This window comes from Rissa tridactyla, chromosome 7 (assembly GCF_028500815.1).
Source record: "Rissa tridactyla isolate bRisTri1 chromosome 7, bRisTri1.patW.cur.20221130, whole genome shotgun sequence".
Lineage (NCBI taxonomy): Eukaryota > Metazoa > Chordata > Aves > Charadriiformes > Laridae > Rissa > Rissa tridactyla.
The window spans coordinates 25,289,686-25,309,235 of NC_071472.1; the positions used below are offsets into that span (position 1 = coordinate 25,289,686).

A 19,550-nucleotide genomic window follows, 5' to 3' on the forward strand; every position below is an offset into this window, starting at 1 on the left:
GTCTTGCTGTTCCTGTAACACTGAGGTTGCTAAATCAGCAGGAATTATGTGCCTGGATGGGGGAGCTCCTGCACTGGAATCGAGGGTCAGATGGATGGCCAGAAATAGACCCATTTGGAGGCTGAGTTTGGGCTTTTAAAGAAGTCAAAGCAGAGGCATTCGGTTTCACTCCTGTATTTATTAATAGCTGGCTGGTGCTGTGCGGCGCAGTTGGCCCGTGCAGCCCAGGGCCGGCAGGGATTGCCTGCGTGCCTTTCCCAGCTGTTGGTGCCGCAGCTGTGGGGTCCTGGATGGAGTTCCCAGTTCCTGTGGATTGCCCCTCCCCAGCTGGCGTGGCTGGGGGGAGGTCAGAGAGGAGCAGTTCCTCTGCTCAGAAGAGACTGCTGTCACCTCTTAGCCATAAGCAGGGCCCCCAGCAACGGGGAGGGCGAATTGAGAAATAGCAGCTCTCAATTTGCTTTGATTTTTCAGGTCTCCTTTTCCCTTACCCCCTGCTCCCCCCCGACTTTGCAGACCATGAAGCTGGCCTTTGTACCAGTTCCTGTCCCACTGCCCTCCTCCTGCCTCCCAGTACTTGGGGCTGTGTGTTGAACAGCCATGTTGGGGACAGCCCTTGGTGGCGTTTCCCTCATGTCTTGTCCTGGGATGACCACCAGGCATTTGGTTTTTCACATACATTGGTCTTGTTTGGGAGGAAAGGCATGCATCGGGCACCCTAACCCAACGCGCAGGGTGGGGAAGGCCAGCAACATGCTCTTGGTACGTGCTGATGGTGCTGGGGGGAACGCTGAGAGAAATTTGGTGATACCTGAGGAGCACAGTTATCCAGGGGACTTGTGTACCTGCAGCAAAATGGACTGGGTCCCTGCTCTCCTCATGGATCCAGCACACTCAGGGGCAAGAGCTGTCGAGCAGGAGCATCCCCAGCCTGTCTGCCACCCTGGAGAGGCACAGATAAGGAGGAAACCTTCAATTACACTAGTGAAAGAAGTGAACCCCCCCACCCCCAGTAAAAAAGGAGTAAAGTAAGAGCTGGTGGTCCACTTGGGAAGGGGTGTTTGTGTGGGAGGATGCAGAGCAGCAGCAGGGAAGAGGTTGCTCATGTGAGATGGGGCACGGATTTCTCGAGGCTGTAAATAGGAGGGCTGAAAACACCTGAAAACCCTGTTGTCTTCTCATTTTGCTATGAGAAAAGGACAGTGTGGGAACCTCCCACTGCCTGTAATTACAGGGTGATGGCTGTAAATTGATGCCGACTAAGAAGCTCAGAGAGGAGGAATCCTCCCTGCGTGTAATCCCCCTTCTCGCTTCTCCATTGAGTGCCAACTGGTGCTATAACTTTGTTTTTCACCCATCCTGCTTAGTTTATTTCAGGTGTTTTCTTAGCCAAGCCTGGAGAGTGTTCCTTTTTCAAGCATACTTACGCAGAGAAGGTCTGAGGTGGTCTGTACTTGTTCCTGGACTGGTGGGCTGTTAGCGTGTTTTGCTTAACATACATTTGTTATTTTCAGTGTTTTAAATATTAAGAGTCTGAGAATAAACAGAATGGAAATGAGCTCCAGTGCATTAGCATTAGCTTCTGGAGTGGAAAAAGATGTATAATTTAAACAAAATTTTAACCCAGCAAACAACTAGGACTTCTGAGAAAACTCTCTGCTATGACCAGGGAACCTGAGCCTGCCACTCTGATATTTCTGAGATTAAAATGCAGAATAAGATTAAAATAAATATTCCAGACTTTTTCCATATGTCCTAAGGACAATTTTTAAAAGCTTTTTTGTGCTGCTACTCGAGCCATTCAGTAACAAAGTCCCTGTGTATTGTTTTAGGAATGGCATAGTCCCTCTACTTTGCCAGAGATGATCTTTGTCAGATGCTTCCAGCCAAATTTTTTTTGCACTCCATGCCATTGTGCAGGCCAGATAAGAAATCATCCCATTCAACCTCAGGAATTCCAGGAAATAAGTGACAAAGGAAAAAAAAAAAAAAAAAGTTCTGTTGAAAACCATGAAAAGGGTTTTGGGTCTGGGATCATGGGTATCTCCTGGTATGTATTGCTGAGATCTGAGGGCTATGGCGAACTCCAGTAAATAATTTCAGTTTACTTTTCCTTACTTTTGTAGGATAGAATAGATGATGTTCTCGAACAATAGTGTAGCATAGCAACTTTTCATTCAAACTGAAAATTATAGGGAAAGTGGCTTGAAAATTGTACCAAAATGGATTTATTTTCAAAGTAAACTGTAGAGCTCTCCTTTTCAAATTGTGCTTTGGTGAAATTTCCTTCAGGTTTGCTTTTCTCTACATTTCATTTACTTAGTTTCTTTTAAAGTTAGATCACTGAAATGCCATATCCATCACAAGAGTACTGCATATTCTTCACATATTTTTGTTCAAAACCTGTCGCTGTTTCTGTAAAACAGATGGGGATGAGCTCATAATAATGCTGAAACAAATCCTTCTTTCTTTTAATTCTTCTCATGGATTATATGATGTACCTTAGAAATGAGATGTATCATGACAGTTCATTTGTTTCTGCTCTGCACATGAAATTCAAAGCTTAGAAAAGTGCCTAAAAGCCAACTTTCAGGATAGAAATATTGTAGAGCTAGAGCTATGTGTATCACCCTGAAATTGGGTCTTTAGTTTCATTCTTTCGTGTAGATGTGTCTAAGGTTAAATAGAAGATGAAAGCAGTATTAGGCTATACGTAAAGATGGTAAAACTTGCCAAGTACCTGCAACTACCATCTAAAAAGCTGAGTTATGAGAACAGTGAGGAGGAAAGGCGAGCAAGATACAAAATAAAATAAATCAGTCACGGAACGTGACTGTGGATGCAAAACTGTCTATGCATTTTAATATGGCCATAAGTAAAACTCCGGTATGTCAAATACAACAGAAAGAAGAGACTACTGCTGCTTGCTAGAAAACAAAGTGGGGTTTGTTCCTCTTTTGAGTAAGTTGTGTTTGTATGGGTCATGATAGGGTATGTTATTTGGGGGAGGGAAAAATCTTCCTCCATGTGTTGCAGTCTCCTTTGCTGGAAGAAGGCTGGAGCAGAGGGGGTGGCTTCTACGGTGCCACCAGCGTTGCCAAGCAAGTAAACCATAAGCTTCTACCTGCTGTATCTCCTAGCTGAAATGTCCCAGGGTTTAATGCATGTTATAGTGCATTTGCACCAGAGAAGCTAGGTTGAGCACTGGGTACAACTGTTTTCGTTCCGTTCTAGTCTCTATCTCACCCCCCCTGCTGAGGGGGAGGGTATTATATGGTATTTGGGCTAGTGAGAGTGCTGCACGGACAGATTCACTGCTTTCCATCTAACCTAGATATCCCAGCACAATCCTGCAGTAGGCAGGAAAGACATACTTGTGCAGTTAAATGTCTGGCACAGTTTGCCATTGAAATATGCGAGTATCATACTGGAAGTTGATCTGGTATGACTAAAAGTTTATCATAGCTTAATACTAGATGAATTTTTATTGTTACTGTTGCTAAATAACAGTGGTCATATATAGCTAGGACCCTTACAGGCTAAAATCAGTTTGGATTAACATTTTGATTTCAGTACGTTTGTATTTTTAAGAAGTTGTTAGGGTTTGTTAAGCAATAACGTTAACAGGTTGACCTTTAATGATGGATTTGAGGGTGGACTCCAGGCGAGAAATCATGCCTTCATTGGAAAGCTAACTCAAGGAAATGGAAAGTTTCAGCCCAAGGGTCAGTTTTGGACTTCCTAACCTGTAAGGAAAAACTTAATATAATTTTAAACATTTTGTTTTGGAAATAACTTGTGAAATACTCCTGGGAGACTTGCATTTGGACAGTTACAGCCTAAAAGGCAAAACCAGAAGTGAACACAAACTTAAAAAATTGCAGGAGCTGCTCATGTGGAGGCTGATCACAGGCAATGGCTTTCAAGATAAGGCTTTAGGGCATGTTAGAAAAAGACCATGTATCACTTCAAAAATCACCTCAAAGGAATCGTTCACTACAACTGAATGCTTCTCAAATTGAAATGACCTAATTTCTTATTCCTGTTGCTGAAATCATATATAGCCCTAATTTACAGCAATCCAAATAGTGTGCCACTTTATACTTTGCAATTCAGTTTTATGACACTTGAAAACTTTGTTCTATTTTCTGCCTTGCAGAATTATAAAAAGGTTTTATTGGTTATAGCTCTAGTTCTAGCTGCAGGTGCAATAATGCCCCTTAGACTAAGAGCAAGGATGAGATGTAATTTCTGAAAAGGTTCTTGTTTTACAGTGGCATTCGGGGTGTTCAAAGTATTTCTGTGTGTTCAGGATAGAAAAGTGAGGAAACAACAAACAAAGATCACTTACTTTCCACAGTAGAAATTTTTTGTATAACGTATGACTTCCTAGCTTTGCCTTCCAAGTGCAAGATAGATGCTTTTAAAAGCTCTTCAAATGTGACACATTGATGTGACTTTCAAATGAAGTTGTGGAAACCAAAGGACAATCATTCAGACACTATTCTAGAGAGATCAGTTGACAAATAAAAATGCAAAAATGTTGTACTCCTGTAAACCCCAAATCAATCAGGCAGCAGAAGTGTCAAATTAGTGTCAAATTAGAAAGACAGAAGGATGAATTGGCTTCTGATCAAGTTGTTGTTCCATAATGTATAAGTATAGGCAACTGTTTTAATTGTAAAATAATGTGCCATCACTTGAGGGGGTTTCATTGTCATGCCTGTTTGGAATGACAGTCGTTATGATATAATTTTACACTACATTTTCAGAGGCATAAGTATCTGCAGGTGCAACGGGTCAGTGGAGAACTGGGGCCTCTTTCATCGTCAGGTGATAAGCATTTATGGTTCCTGCACTCTTCTGCTCTCAGAAGGAGCTTGCATAGTTCAAATATCAAAGGGCCAGTGCTCTGCTCTGTGCAGAGGAGGTCATTCTGGGCCTCACTGGTGTCTAAAAAGTAACAATGCGTATTAAGAAAATAAAGATAAATATACATATGTGGGCAAAAGAAAGATAGTGGTTTAAAGCCCTAATTTCTGGTTTCCTGCTCATCACACAGGCTGTGTCGCACAGTTGCCGAGTGGCAGTTACACGACAAGAACCACAAAAGGTGACAACAGAGTGGCAGTGTTGTGCTGCCTGGGGCGTCCACATGTGGTGACACCGAGCTCCCGCTTTGCATGGTTTTGCAATAGATACTTGTTTTTTGGGGAAGGAGCAGGGGGAGGGAAGGGAGATGCAACCGTATGTTTTCTGTGTTAATATATGTACCACTGAAAAGATAGGATGGATGCTGGGCAGGAGCTGAGATTGCGTCTACATCTTTCAGTGTGTCAAAGTACTTCTCTGAAAAGGGCGTTTTGGACTATGTTGTCCGAAAGTCAGGCATTGGCAGGCATCCATGGGCCTTGTTTGAGAGCTCTGCAGATCTCATTTTGACATGTTTGTTTTAAATAAGAAAGTGAGTAAATTCCTATATTTAGCAGCTGACTAGGGCCTCTGTTTTCCATGTCTTTATTCATATGCCTAATTATATTCCAATGATTACTTCCTTTACAATTATTGGAAGTACTCATATAATAAAGTTAGCATATGTGCATCTTCAAGAGTAGGGCTTAAATATTACTAAATTGTTCATTTCTCTTCACAACCGTTCCCTCACTAGTCAAGCTAAATAATATGAATGAGTCGAAAAAAATAAAGTGGTCAAGAAATTAAGTTTTATAACAAGAATCACACCAGTTACTGCTTTATAGAGGAGGAAAAGGAAAGGCGGTGGGGGGGGGAGGGAGGATGATGGAAACTTAGCTGCTGATCCAAAAACCTATAACCATAGTGCTGCCACTGTTTCATTCTTTCCAAATGTGCCTTTTCTGATTTTGACAAATGCAAATTTTGAAACAGGTTTTAGAAAAACAGGGTGGTTGTATTTTCCCTTTAAAGAAAAGAGATCTTATTTTTTTTAGAAGTTCTATCACTGCAGTTTTCAGGAAAATAAATTATTTGCAGCAACTAGTGCAAAAAAAAGCACTTTTTAAAGTACTTTGTTGACTCTGTCCTAGCTCATCTTCCTTGCTATTCCTTAGAAACATAGAAGCATCCTCTCTGTTTAGATCCACTTTCATTTCCAGTACTAGTTTGTGGAAAAATCTTCAGTTTTTCTACAGTAAAAAGCTACATTTCTGAGCTACAGATTTTAAAATAAAGGGGTTTTTTATACCTTTGAACAATGAAACTTCCATTCTGCATAATGTGTTTTTGAGTGCTATGAAGTTTAAAAGGGCCAAATATGCAGTCTGTGGAAAAGCAGTAAGTTGCAAGTAAGTAGAACTGGGCTGATTAAAGTACAGATTCATTCTGTTGCATGCAATTTCTGAATGTTGTGAATTATGTTGGATGTTATGGATTAGAATGAGAAGTATGTTGACTCGATAACACCACAGTGGAACTTCAGTGGTTAGGTGCCATCTTTTTTGGTGCAAGAGAAATACCTGCCTAATCTTAGAAAAAGCATGGAGCCCTATCTGTTTATGTAGGGATTAACAATCTGTGCTGAGAACCCCTTCTGTTGTGGTGGCAGAGGTTGATCCACTGGAAGGTTATTGCTCAACCAGGACTCTGCAGTCATCTACACAGTTTGTAAGTATGGTAATATGGAACTGCCAAGAATTTTATAGCTATGAATGTGCATTCATATAAATAACACCTGAGGTTATGTCTCTCTAACGAAGGCATGTGGATACAAGGCGCACACATATTTAGGTGTTGGCTTACTGTAGTCACGCAGCTTCTTTAACAGGAGAGAGACACATGTCTTTTCATAAAATATTTTAGAAGTGCTTTTCTTCTGAGGTGCTATGCGAATAAGAAAAAAAACAAGTAAGTGCACCGGGTAAGTCCAAGTTCTCACCATCAAAATGGAGATGAGAACACAGTAGAACTGAACTATGAAAAACTATGGGGAATTAGAGAACTTGTGTTGCTTGAAAAATGACTCTGATGTCATTGCTGGGAGATGAGCAGGGGCCCAAGGACATTAAAGAGATTTTCATGGATTCCTGCTTTCTAAGAGGATTTTGATGCTGCCAGTTGAATTGTAACAATGAGACAGTGGCTACCAGCAGCCTGCTTCAAAAGAATAGGTGCATTTGTCATTATTTATACTTGTGAGACTGGCAGCCTGGCTGGTAATTTGGGGGGTGAGGGGAGGAGGAGATATTTGTCACCTTCTGAAGGGCAGACATGACTTCTTTGTTCATGATGCTTCTTCAGTTCCTGAGGTCACAACTTGGTAAGACGGGGGATAAGGAACAGGTAGCAGCCTGCCATTTTTAGGCTCTGGTTTGGCAATTACAATGCATGCAGTGTGCATGTTCCAACAGCACATAAGTGCATAATTATGGTCATGGAAGTAAAGATTCTCAGTGTGTGTGTTCATCCTGTTTACTTAGTGCATCATCAGTTGATTCAGTATTTTCTTAATTGTGAGTTTTATATGGATTTACTGTTCTTGAGATTTGAAGGAGTGCATGTATGAAATTGCTGAGCCCCCCCCAAATGGAGTTTTAACTGTCGTGTATCATCATGGTACCACAGGAATAAAAGGGAGCACATTTGAGAACAGTTTGAAATAGGGTTCTTGGGAGAATTACAGAAACTACGCTGACTTCTAAGCCAGGAACATGATAGGAATTGTAATGAGAACAGTATTAGTGGATACATGGAAAATAATGGAGTTTGCAAAGGGACATCACACTTCTTGGAATTCTTTCAAGCAGGCGATGAGCCTGTAGATAGAAAGATGAGTCAGTTGTCGTGACTTCCTTGGATTTTTCAAGTTGCTTTGAGTCCTTGAGAACTTAAATTGGTATGCAAGAAAGAGAAGATCCTTTTGTAGATTAAGAGTTGGCTGAAGAAAAGGAAGAAAATGGGAGGAATATGTATTTTTCACAGAGAGAGATCCCAGAGGGATGTATGCTGTTTGCCGTGTTTGAAGACCTAAGAAGGGATGTGAGTGTTAGTGGACTGTTGTTTGCTGCCTCCATAAAATTATTTGTGGGTCAAAACTAAAGCTGTCTCTAAAGAAAAGTTTTGCTGTATAAATGGCTGAGAAATAAAATAGCAAAACTAAGGTCTGTACTGTACAAAGCAATATGCTAGAACTAAACAATGGACTCTGAATCAATTTGTTCTGTTCAGTAGCTTGGTCTTCCTGGGGTAAGTTTGCTGTCGTCTCAGTGTTTAGTAGCAGTCAAAAAGGAATTTGAAAATTAGGAATTACGAATGGAATACCATACAAAACAGACGGCATATTTATGCTACTGCTGTCAGTCCATATCTTCACTGCATCTTGAATGTTGTGTGGTGTTCTGACAATTCTGTCTCAAAAGGCAGATAGTGAAATGATAAAAGTACAAAGAATGCCCAAAGTCTTTAGAAACTTGTATTGAAATATGAATTGGACAAGGAGTCTTCTGTATGAGAACAGATGACTGAAGTGGGGTATGACAGAAGTTTATAAAATCATGAATAAGATGACCAAGGAATGTTCATTCACTTATGGTCATATAATACAGTGGGCACACAGTGAAGTTATTGGGCAGGGGAGTTTGAAGCAGAAACTCCCTTTCACACAGTGCACAATTTAATTGCATATCTTGTTTCTGCAGTTGCTGTAGATGCCAATAATATGATTATAAATTAAATAATTTAAATTAGAAACTGTCAATAAATACAGTCATCTGAATGAACGCACGGACCAAGTCCGTAATCTGCAGAGTACCAGGAGGAAAGAGTAGGAGAAGGAGCACTGTATTACACTGTCTTTAAGATGACCACTACTGACAACTGTTAGGCAGGATATTGGGATAGCTGAACTTTTTTCTGAGTCTGCTATTTAATGAAATTAAAATTATAATTTTATAATTATAATTGGTGGGGAAGGAGGTGAATTGCAGTGGCTGAAACTCTGCCAGGGTCCTATTGAGACTTTACTTCTGTATTGGGGTATTAAGAAAAGTCAGTATTTTCCCTGACCTTCAATAAATCACAGTTCTAACTTCAAACTTCATGGATTTCAAGATTTGGAGAAGGCCGAGTGTCTACCTTCGAGTCCCTAAAACACTGCAGTGCCTCCTGCCATTGCACTTCTGGAGCTGTGTTGCCAATGAAGCTATGTTGCTACCCAGCTGTGAACACCTCCACGCTGGGAAAATCCCTGCAGAGAGTGGTTTGTGGTAAAGGTAATGCAGTCTCTCTCTTTTTGGGGCTAATCAAGAAACCTTCTCTTAGTTTCTTCACAGGCCGTGCCCCTTCTTTCTTAATGGATCTTGATCTTTGGGATAAAAATAAAGAATGGTGCAACAGAGATTGCTAACATCTTCCCTCTCTTGTGAATTGATTGAGGAGGATGTGTGTGCGCATATGTTCTAGTCTTGATTTACTAATCACAGAAAAAATCATACTGCAGCTTTGTTGAAACTTGTCTTGCAAGATGCTAAAAGTTGCTGTTGACTTACTAATAATAATGATAAAAGAAAGAAAGATCTGGCTAGGTGTTAACCTCATGCTAACCCAAGTAAAACATTCCTTGTACTGAGAACTGAAAGTCTTGAACTTTGTGATGCCAGCATAATAAAGAGACTTGATACTTAGATTTTTTTTATTTTTAATTTTTCCCTGACTCAGGGTGTCTTTAAAATAAAAATTTACAGATATGGTTATCTTAAGGTACTATGGTGGGTTGATCCTGTGTGGATGCCAGGTGCCTTACCAAAGCTGCTCTCTCACTCCCCTCCTCAGCTGGACAGGGGAGAAAAAATATGATGAAATGGGTCAAGATAAGGACAGGGAGAGATCACTCGCCAATTACAGACTCGACAATTACAGACTCATTAATTTAACTTATTACCAATCAAATCAGAGTAGGGTAATGAAAGATAAAAACTAAATCTTAAAACACCTTCCCCCACCCCTCCCTTCTTCCCGGACTCAACTCCACTCTGTATTTCTCTACATCCTCCTCCTGAGCGGTGCAGGGGGATGGGGAATGGGGGTTGCAGTCAGTTCATCACACGTTGTTTCTGCCGCTCCTTCCTCCTCAGGCGGAGGACTCCTCACACTCCTCCCCTGCTCCAGCCTGGGGTCCCTCCCAGAGGAGACAGTCCTCCGTGAACTTCTCCAATGTGAGTCCTTTCCATCGGTTCTTCACCAACTGCTCCAGCATGGCTCCCCCACGGGGTCACAAGTCCTGCCAGCAAACCTGCTCCAGCCTGGGCTCCTCTTTCCTTAGGGCCACAGGTCCTTCCAGGAATTTGCTCCAGCGCAGGCTTCCCGCAGGGTCACAACCTCCTTCAGGCATCCACCTGCTCAGGTGTGGGGTCCTCCACGGGCTGCAGGTGGATATCTGCTCCATCACGGGCCTCCATGAGCTGCAGGGGGACAGCCTGCCTCACCACGGTCTTCACCATGGGCTACAGGGGATCTCTGTTCCGGCGCCTGGAGCACCTCCTCCTGCTCCTTCTTCACTGACCTTAGCGTCTGCAGAGTTGTTGCTCTCATATATATATACCCACTCCTCTCTTCTGGCTGCAGTTCTGTGGTTGTTGTTTTTTTTTGTTCCCCTTGTTAAATATGTTATCCCAGAGGCACTACCACTGTCACTGATGGGCTCAGCCTTGGCCAGTGGCGGGTCTGTCTTGGAAATGGCTGGCATTGGTTCTTCGGACACAGAGGAAGAAGCTTCTAGCTTATAGCAGCTTCTCACAGAAGCCACCCCTGCAGCCCCCCCACTACCAAACCCTTGCCATGCAACCCCAATACAAGTATTTTGTCCAGGAGGCTATTTGTTAGACTAAGGATTTTTTTTCCTTTTTTCTCCCCGCTGAAAAGTGTCATTTTCAAAGGTGTGTTGTGCTTGTTCTACAACAGAGTCTTACTAGAGGTGTTTGTTTCTGTTGAATAAGTTCATATTCCGCTTTATGTCCCGCTGATAGAACTCTTAGATTATGCTGGTCTGACAAAATAATGCTTCCAGTCTTCAGGTGTTTCTGCTCCGTTACCTCAATGTTATTATATGGCTATATTATTATGATGATATTGCAAACAGCTCTCCAGCAATTATTCCATTATGCCACTGACATGGCCCAGACTGGTTACATTTTGGAGCTCTGGAGCTCTGAGTCACAATGTTTGGACTTCTGGCTTTTATAGTGTTTGAAAATACTTTCTCTTGCAAGCGCCTTGTTACGAGCATTACAGCGCGCACGTATGCAAGGCCAAGGTGTCCACATTCTGCAGGAATAAAGATTATTCAGATGCCCCTTAGGAAAAGGCACCTTTGCCCAGCAAAGCAAGGAAAAGCTTCGATGGGTTCACAGAGGGCAGGTCTGTGGTAGGGTGGAGATGCTTAACGTACCTTTGTGACCTAGCTTGAGGTACTGGAATGCAGGCTCACCGCGGCATCTGCAAAGATACATATATTGCCACGGTCGGACTGTTTTTAGGTACTCAGGTTATTTCAAGACATTGTGTGATGTTATCCACAGAAGATGAAAGAACTCGGGTGCTTTACAAATCAAGTGTGTGTTAAAATAACTCTCCCAGTGGACTGTGGCATGCCGCTTTCTTTTCTCCTTTGTACCTCGAACAGCGAGACTTACGCGTAGATAGGGAGCAGGATGCTGTAGTTGAAAGCAGCAGATCACCTTACAATTATGTACATGCAGCAAAATAACGGAATGAATACACTGAAACTATGCAGCATTTCCTATCATAAACTTCATCAAAAAGCTGCTGTTCAAATTGAAGTAAATTACAATTATGTCTTCTATTACAGCGAAAACAAAATTGGAATAAGGCTATGCACCCAGCAATAATAAACACGTCCAACAGATTTATCGAGAAGAAGTAGAACTGCTGCTAAGCAATGTGGCAATGTGATATTAAGACTACATAATGCTATAGGACTATTATTTCAAATGTACTTCAAATTTTATTATCTGCAATAGAGTAGTTTTATGTTCCTACTTCACTGCAATGTTTTGGCTTCTAGATAGGCCCAGTCTGTTACCTACACATCTTAATTGACTTAAATGTTAATTCCTGTGCTTTATCCATACTTGCGCTTCTGCATGCAAGCTATGGTTAATGGTTATGCATATCTGCAAATTGACTGCTTCCTGTAATAGCTCCTTTTTCTGACACCAACCAGATTGTTGAATGATGCGCACTTTCCCTGTAAGATTGATACCCTGATTCTCCCCTCTCAAAACAGCTGTCATCTTGGCATCCTGAGGCTGAAATAAACTTGGCGCGCAGCCTCGGGAGCACAGGATCCGAAGGGCTTGCAGACACTGCTGACAGGCACAGGCTTGTGCCATGACCTGATCCCACTGCCTGGCGATTGCCCTGCCATGTGCAGTTGGTCAGCAAGTGCTCGTAACATCTGTTGATTGTTGTTTGTTGTCTGCAGAACACTCATCTGCTCAGATTTCTTTTCTGGTGGCTGCACACCTGGCGCATCTGGTAGTTGTATTTCCACAAATACAGGCAAATAATTTCCTTCCCCCAACAATGGTGAGTCGGCTCCAGGGGTGACAGTATAGGGCTTGAAAAACTGGCATTTTGAAGGTTGGAGTGGAACAGAGAGAACTCCTGGAGTCTTCTTTTCTATGTGAAAATGAAGCGATGAAGTGGAACAGAATGATTTTTTTGACACCAAACACTTATTCTCTCATAAGTACAGCTGCAACACATGCAGTACTGCAAAAATTCCCAGAGATGGAGAGTCAGAAAGCTTCATGAGGGACATCAGTGCTTACCTACAATGAAGCATGCCTTTTACTAACACAGCGTTGTACTCAAAGGATGGGGACTGTCAGTCAAATGTGCACATGTTCTGGTATCCCAGCTCAGCAGCTGGGATGGCTGTGCAGAAGTGAACTTGTGAATTTTCAGATTTAGACGGGGCTTTTCCAACAAGGCAGAGGAGGAGGGAGAATCCAGAAACCAGATCTGGCTGTAGGTTCTGCTACACCTTTCCTCTGTGGTACTGGGGCACTCTCTTGCCCTTAAGTAGACCATCAATCTTTTCCACTTGGAAATGGAGATTATGATACTGCTATACCTCACAGGGGAAGAATGAAAATGCTTTGAGATAGTCCTTTATGTTCACCATGGAAAACACATCATTACTTTAGAATAACTGCATTTTATTTGATTAATGTTAAGAACAGATCCACAGTGAGCTGTGTCAGTGTATCTTTATTTGCGCTCAAGAAGCAGATAATCATGCCTTGATTTAATTGCCAGTTAGGTTGCTGAATTGCTTAAAAATGGACCTTGATCCTTGGAGATGCTGACTGACTTTAGAAAAAGCTGAGTAACAGGAACTGATGCGTGCATTTCACTCAATGTAGTCAGAAATTCACCAAAGTTTAGTTGTTTGTATGCTGGAAAACCTGTTACTTGTCTGGTATGTACTAAAACCACGCACCCACCAGTAAAGCAAGCAATATATGTGTGCCATGTGAGAAACGATAGGGAAGGTACAGCCCTTGTGAAAACTGAGAACACCTCTCCCTGACTCTGTCATCTTCCTTTCCTCAGTTGTTTGTGTTCCCAGATGCATGGGATGAGCTCAGATAGGTTTGGGGTGTTCTCTTTGAGTCTGATGGTGTGAGACACGTGTAAATAAACAGGGCAGAGAACTCCCAGCCCACCCACACAGGGACTGTTAATTGCAGTTGAAGAAAAAATATGTAGTTGTTGTGTGTATTTTAGAATAGTTCCTTTTATCGCATAAAATAAGACCGGGCTTGTTTAAAGGCAAATACCGTACAAAAGTTCAAAACCTGAGTTTTAGAACTCTCAGAAAGAAAATTTCTCCTGACAGAATTAATCTGGAGAGAATGACCAGCAAGTGATGGTCTGAAAATAAATACTGAAGTAGTTACAGTGTGTGGAAATGTGTTTGTGCCATTTATGCATTTTTTTGGTGCCATTTGTGCAATTTATGATGTTATTGGAATAATTGTTTAAAACTCAGTGCCTTAAATCTTGATTGCCTATGAGGCACAAGTCATTTTGCCTTTTCCTAGGAAGGGCATTAGGAATTTAGATGTATAAAAAGATGGGGAAAAAATAGTGGAAAAAACTGAATACACAATGAATGCAAAATTCAAAACTGCATTTGAAACCTTTCCAATACAATATAAAAATCTGCACTTTCATAATTTGAAATGACCTTTTGTTTCTTGCCCTAGATTTTAGTTGTTTGCAACAAATGAACAAAAGAACAAATCACTTGAAGTCAGCAAAGCCAACACAGCAGCTTCCATAAAACTCTTTGCCAAACTGATTAGATTTGCAATTCGCTCGCTAAGCCTGCCTGGTCATGGCAGCGTCATGCAATGAATCTTTTCATTGAATAAAACTGGAATTACAGGGGAACTAATTTTCTTTTTTTTTTTGTATGAATATTTCTGTAGTGCTTGTTTAAACATGAAATTGTTCCTGATTAACTCATGTGCGAGCAGTCTTATTCTGGAATTAAAAAAAAAAAATCTTCTTCCTGTTAAGCTTAATGTAGTTGTTTAATTTAAACAGAAGCAGTTAATTGGAAAATACTGCATATGTAGACAGCCCTCAGTCTTTTTCCTTTGGTAGATGTAAATGGTTACTTGTTCGATAAAGAAGTGGTATTTTTAAAAACTTCTTTCTTGGATAGCAGATTTTCCTCATTTGTTGATTTTCTTAATTTCTTGATTTGTTGGACTACATGAGAAAGTGAAAGTATCTGATAGTTTTTGCACGTAAATGAGCACTACAGGTAGATTGGCATGAAGGCAGAAGAATCCTTTGTTTCTGTATAATAATGTTTGAAGCTCCAGAAACTAAAGGTTGTGTTGCTCAGCAGGGAGCTTATGAGAACTGGAGTGTGTCCTCGGCCTCCACATAACTGCTATTCACATCCAGGCAAAGCAGGAAGAGAGAAAAACCTGATTTTCATTCAGCCAGTAGCTCAAATCCTGAGGCCCCCACTCCGTCCCTTTACAGACTGTATTTAGGATTTTTTTTTTTTTTTACAGCCTTTGCATAATTAACATTTTCGTCATTGTTAATAAGCATGTTAGCAAGTGAGACTTAATTTAACAAAAGATTGGATTTGTTCATTATGAATTGATTTAAAAGACTAGATTAAAACTGTAGATCTATAGATATATCTATCTAGATGTATAAAATCTATAGATAGATTAAAACTGTATATTGCCCAGAAAAGAAATATTTTAAAATGGCGATCCAAACAAAGTAAGAGAGTTGTCTGTGGTGCTCAGTTCTACCTTGTCCAATTTTTCCTTCAGAAATCAGGATATTAATCTGAAGAGAAAAGTGACTATATTTATTTTTATTTTAAAAAGAAAAGCGAAGAGACTTCTATTGGCAAAGAAAAAGCAAAGAAAGTAGAGAAAGCATCTTTCTGAGGCTGCTATCTTTTAGACCTGAACCAGGGGAGCAGCCTTTGCTGGCTTTGTTTGCAGTGGTCTGAAAGCCATGTTCAAACATGTCTTGAACATGGGTCCCGTTGGATCAGTGGCAGACATGGTTTGGTTGGCACATGTGAATAAGGTGGCTGTAGTATCAAAACTATAAAATTGTTATAGACAGTGACTACCAAACCACTTAAACCTATTTAAAAAACAAACAAACAAAAAAACAAACCTAAAAAACAAACCTCAAACTCATTTCTTTACACGGTTCTTGTGAATCACTGGAAACCTCTGTGCAAACTGCCTGGACTTCACCTCTCCCATGGATGCCACAGAGCCAGCTGGCTGTCCCCACAGCTGGGTCTCATCCAGGACCTGATGGGGGGGAGCAGGTGTAACAAGTGTGGTAATGACCAAGCAGCTGCTTCCATGGGTTTGCTGTGAGGGGAGTTGGGGGTCTTGGCTACACTGTGCTGTTACAATAAGCTAGAAAGTGACCAAGAGACCAGATTCCTCAAATGATTGTAATTCCTGGTCTTGTGCTTTGCAGACTCTGTCCCAGGGCCGGGTCCTGGGTGTCCAGCACCCGGTGCAGCTCTTGGAGGTAAGTGCTATCAAGGTTGTGTGGAGTTGTGTTTGGGTGGTGGCCAAAGACTCTTTAGTTGGAATCTGTGTGATTTAGGAGAACAAAAGTGTTTTGTCCTGAGCAATGATTATTTTTGGCTCTTGATGGAGTTAAAACGTGTCCCGTGAAGGTTCATCTTGCTTCCTGAGTTCCTGGTGAGAATCCCCAGGGAGATCCTACGAATATCTATCTTGCTTGTAAACCTTCTCTCTTCCTCCCTGGCTCCCTGCCAGCACCTGCCCAAGAAATGTCTTTCTTATTTTTTAAATCTCCTGTGCTAGTCTAGGAGCAATGGCTGTCTGCTTTGGCCCAAACTGTCTGGAAGATGCACATATAGACAGACATCGAGGGAGAGTTGGCTAGAATTGCCCCAACGTTTGCATCTGGTACTGGGTTACGTCCCTCTGACCTGGTGAGCAGTGGTACAAGACAAGCAAGGTTTCACGTGCAGGACAGTGTTGTAGATGAAGGAGCAGGTATGCTGTAGATGAGTCTGGGATGCAGTCAGCACCACGAGTTCTCTGATGATGTAAGAGATTTAGGGATATATGTGTCTGGCTGAGAGCGCCACAAAATGGGGTTGCAAAGTGGCCTACGATGTGTATAATGATGTTTAAACTTAGGCTGGCCTTACCAGGGGGAATCTTACATAGTGGGGTATATAACTAGTGAATTAGAATACAGGCATATGTTCAAAATAACTGCAGTTTTATGCCTTAGTTATCAGTAATTTTGAAGGAACACCCTTAATTCCTTCCACAGCAATCCAAACTATGGGTGTTTAGTCCCCATTTGTCACCAGCGTTTCTGTGATCTCTGCCTAGCTACGCTCATTAAGTGCCTCCAAGTATGTTTACAAAGATGTTTACTCTCCAAACAGTTCAGGCTCGTCATTCTGAAACTACTTAAGGAATGTACCTGACAGCTTGGGTGGAAAAATACTCTCCTGATGTAAAAGACTTAAAGAACTGCTATATAACACTGATCGCAGTTTTTGCCAAAGTTCTGAGTCTGGACTGAAATATTTCTTTCAACTCATATTTTTAGTTGTGTAATAACTTTGTATATTATACAGAAACATAAAGTTAAAGCCATAACACTAAATGTTAAAAACTCAGACTTAAAGACTTTAAACCTGGAATATCGTGTCAAATTCTAAACAATTTGTCTACAGAGGTAAAATGTTTTTACTTTACAAGCCAGTAAAGAATGGTAGAATAATGTCTACAGTCGTTTTAGACATCAAAGAGAAAAAGAAAAGTTATCAGAACATAGCAACATCTTAATCTGGAACTGTAGTTGTTCTGATTTAAATACAGCAACAAGTAAAAGCTGCATTTTAGGAATCTTTATGAAAAGATAGTAAAGAAAGAGAAATCGAGGTATTCTTAATTCAGTTATAAATGATATAAATATGGTGAGTGTCAGTTCTATATAATTCAAAATACCAAGAAGTGTGTAAATATAACTATTTCAACACCCTGGTTTTCACACTGTTCAGAGCAAAACATTTTGCTTATATGGTGTTGACCAGTTTGTTTCCCTTACCCCACTGTAAGCACCTTTATCTCCTGTGCTGCTGTTTGCTGATTCTAATGTAATTGTTAACAGAGAACCAAGACAAGACATAGAGGATATACTAGCAAAAATAGTCTGATAGCCTGGCTGCATAAAAACTCAACTGTTTATTGTAGCTGTTGAGATGCATCCATTCAATAAATGTAAATAATTTGGAGAACATGCAGTTCTAAAAATGGTATGTGTATAGAATTCAGGAGAAACCATCCAGAAGGTTGATCCAGGCTACTAACGCTTAGAATTAGTTTATGTTTCTGAACTGAAGCAACTCAATAACTTTAAAGCTTGCACAGTGAACAAAACCTTTTTGGTCTGTATCATTTTTTTCATCTGGAATTACATCAATTATAAAATCAAGCCCTTTTTAAAAATGAAACGGGAAGGGGATGTTTACATATTTTGGCTTTTCAGGACCATTTGATGTGCTGCATTAAAGCTGCACAGCTGAGCATCCTCAAGTTGTATATTTCTTTGCGTAGTGTGTTTTGTTCATATAAATGATAAAAGTTCAGAAATGTAAAGCATTGTGCCTTTCATTCCTTCTAGGGAAAGCCAAAAATGTCTTGCCAAGCTCTAGCTTTTCCATCCCACCTCTTCTGTTTTCCAGAAATTATTTTTTTCCCTTTGTAATTAACTACAGGGTTGTACGGAGGAGGAAAGCATTGCTGGCAGTAACGCTCGCTCAAAACGTAGACGCAGCAGGCAAACACCTTGTAGCCGTTTGGCCAAGTATCAACACACCATTAATAAGCAGACAGCTTGAAAACTCGGCACTAGCAGAGTGTTTGTTACCAAAAAAAACCAAAAGAGAGACAGCTTTGATCCGGCCATTGCCTTTCTTAGAATCGGCCTGTTATTATGCATAGCAGAGAGCTCACATTTAATTGGTCATCATACCTCATCTCGGTCCCCCTTTATACAGGGATGGTACAAAAGAGGAATTCCTGGAGTACGTGTTAGTTATAGATAACCCACAGCATGTTTGTTTTGGAGGAAGAGCAAAGGAAGGAAACAGACTTTTTTTTTTTTTTTAAACCTTTTTTTTTTTTTTTTCCCTTCTCCTCATCTAGAGCAAATGAAAATAGTACAAAATGATGAGAGACCATCCAAGGTAACGCTAAGCTGTTTGTGTGCAGTTCTGCTCCACCCTGTATACCGTCTATTTTTGTTGTTCCTGCTGTGGTCACTCGAGACAGCTTTTAATATAACTGTCTTGGAATGCTCGTTAACTGCATCTGGAGATGAGAAAACTCTGTCTCTCCTCAGCAGCCTCTGTGGATAACAACAAACAGGTACAACGTGCCCAGGCAGCGCTGGTTAGAGGGAGGGAGAGGGAGAAGCCAGCTGAACCTAACATGCCAGGATCGTTCGGATGGCTCTGGATGAAAGTATTTCTGTGACTCCTTACACAAGTTATTGAGCACAACCATTACTTAAAAAGTAACTATAGTTACTATAAGAGTATTATAGGCATGCAAGTTTAAACGGTCCCGAAGGGCAAACTGCTCAGACTTTGGTACAGACCTCAGCGCTATTTTAAAAGACTTGTTTTCAGATCTTTACTAATTACTGTGAAATACGTGGATTGTAGTAAGCCTACTTGTAATTAGGCTGGGACGCTTCCCTCTTACGGGTCCTTTAGTGGAACTGTAGGGCAGTGTTTATGCCAGTACAGATGTCTGCTGTGGCAGCGACTGTGAAGTGATTGAACGCTGGATTAAGACTTTGAATGAGTTGGGCATGGAGAGCAAGCAGGGAAGGACTCTATTAGCAATAAATATCTGGGAACCTAATTTAACAAAATGTTTTGTTTCCACATTAGATGCACGTTTCTGGTGTGTTTTCTCCCCTTGTTTGAT

At 41.1% G+C, this 19,550-nt stretch overlaps 1 protein-coding gene across 2 annotated transcripts in view; it reads left to right on the forward strand.

The window, feature by feature from the left end:
• Nucleotides 1–18,783: 18,783 nt before the first annotated feature.
• The window catches only part of ITGA6 (integrin subunit alpha 6), a 48,688-nt gene continuing 47,921 nt past the window's right edge, over nucleotides 18,784–19,550 (forward strand). The window contains exon 1 of one of the 2 annotated variants that reach the window (XM_054209162.1): nucleotides 18,784–18,802. In XM_054209162.1, coding sequence (XP_054065137.1) covers nucleotides 18,786–18,802 — 17 coding nt within the window. In that variant the 5' untranslated portion in view covers nucleotides 18,784–18,785. Of the gene's footprint in view, nucleotides 18,803–18,866; nucleotides 18,984–19,550 lie in introns of those variants that run through there. The other variant, XM_054209163.1, reaches the window with a different exon arrangement.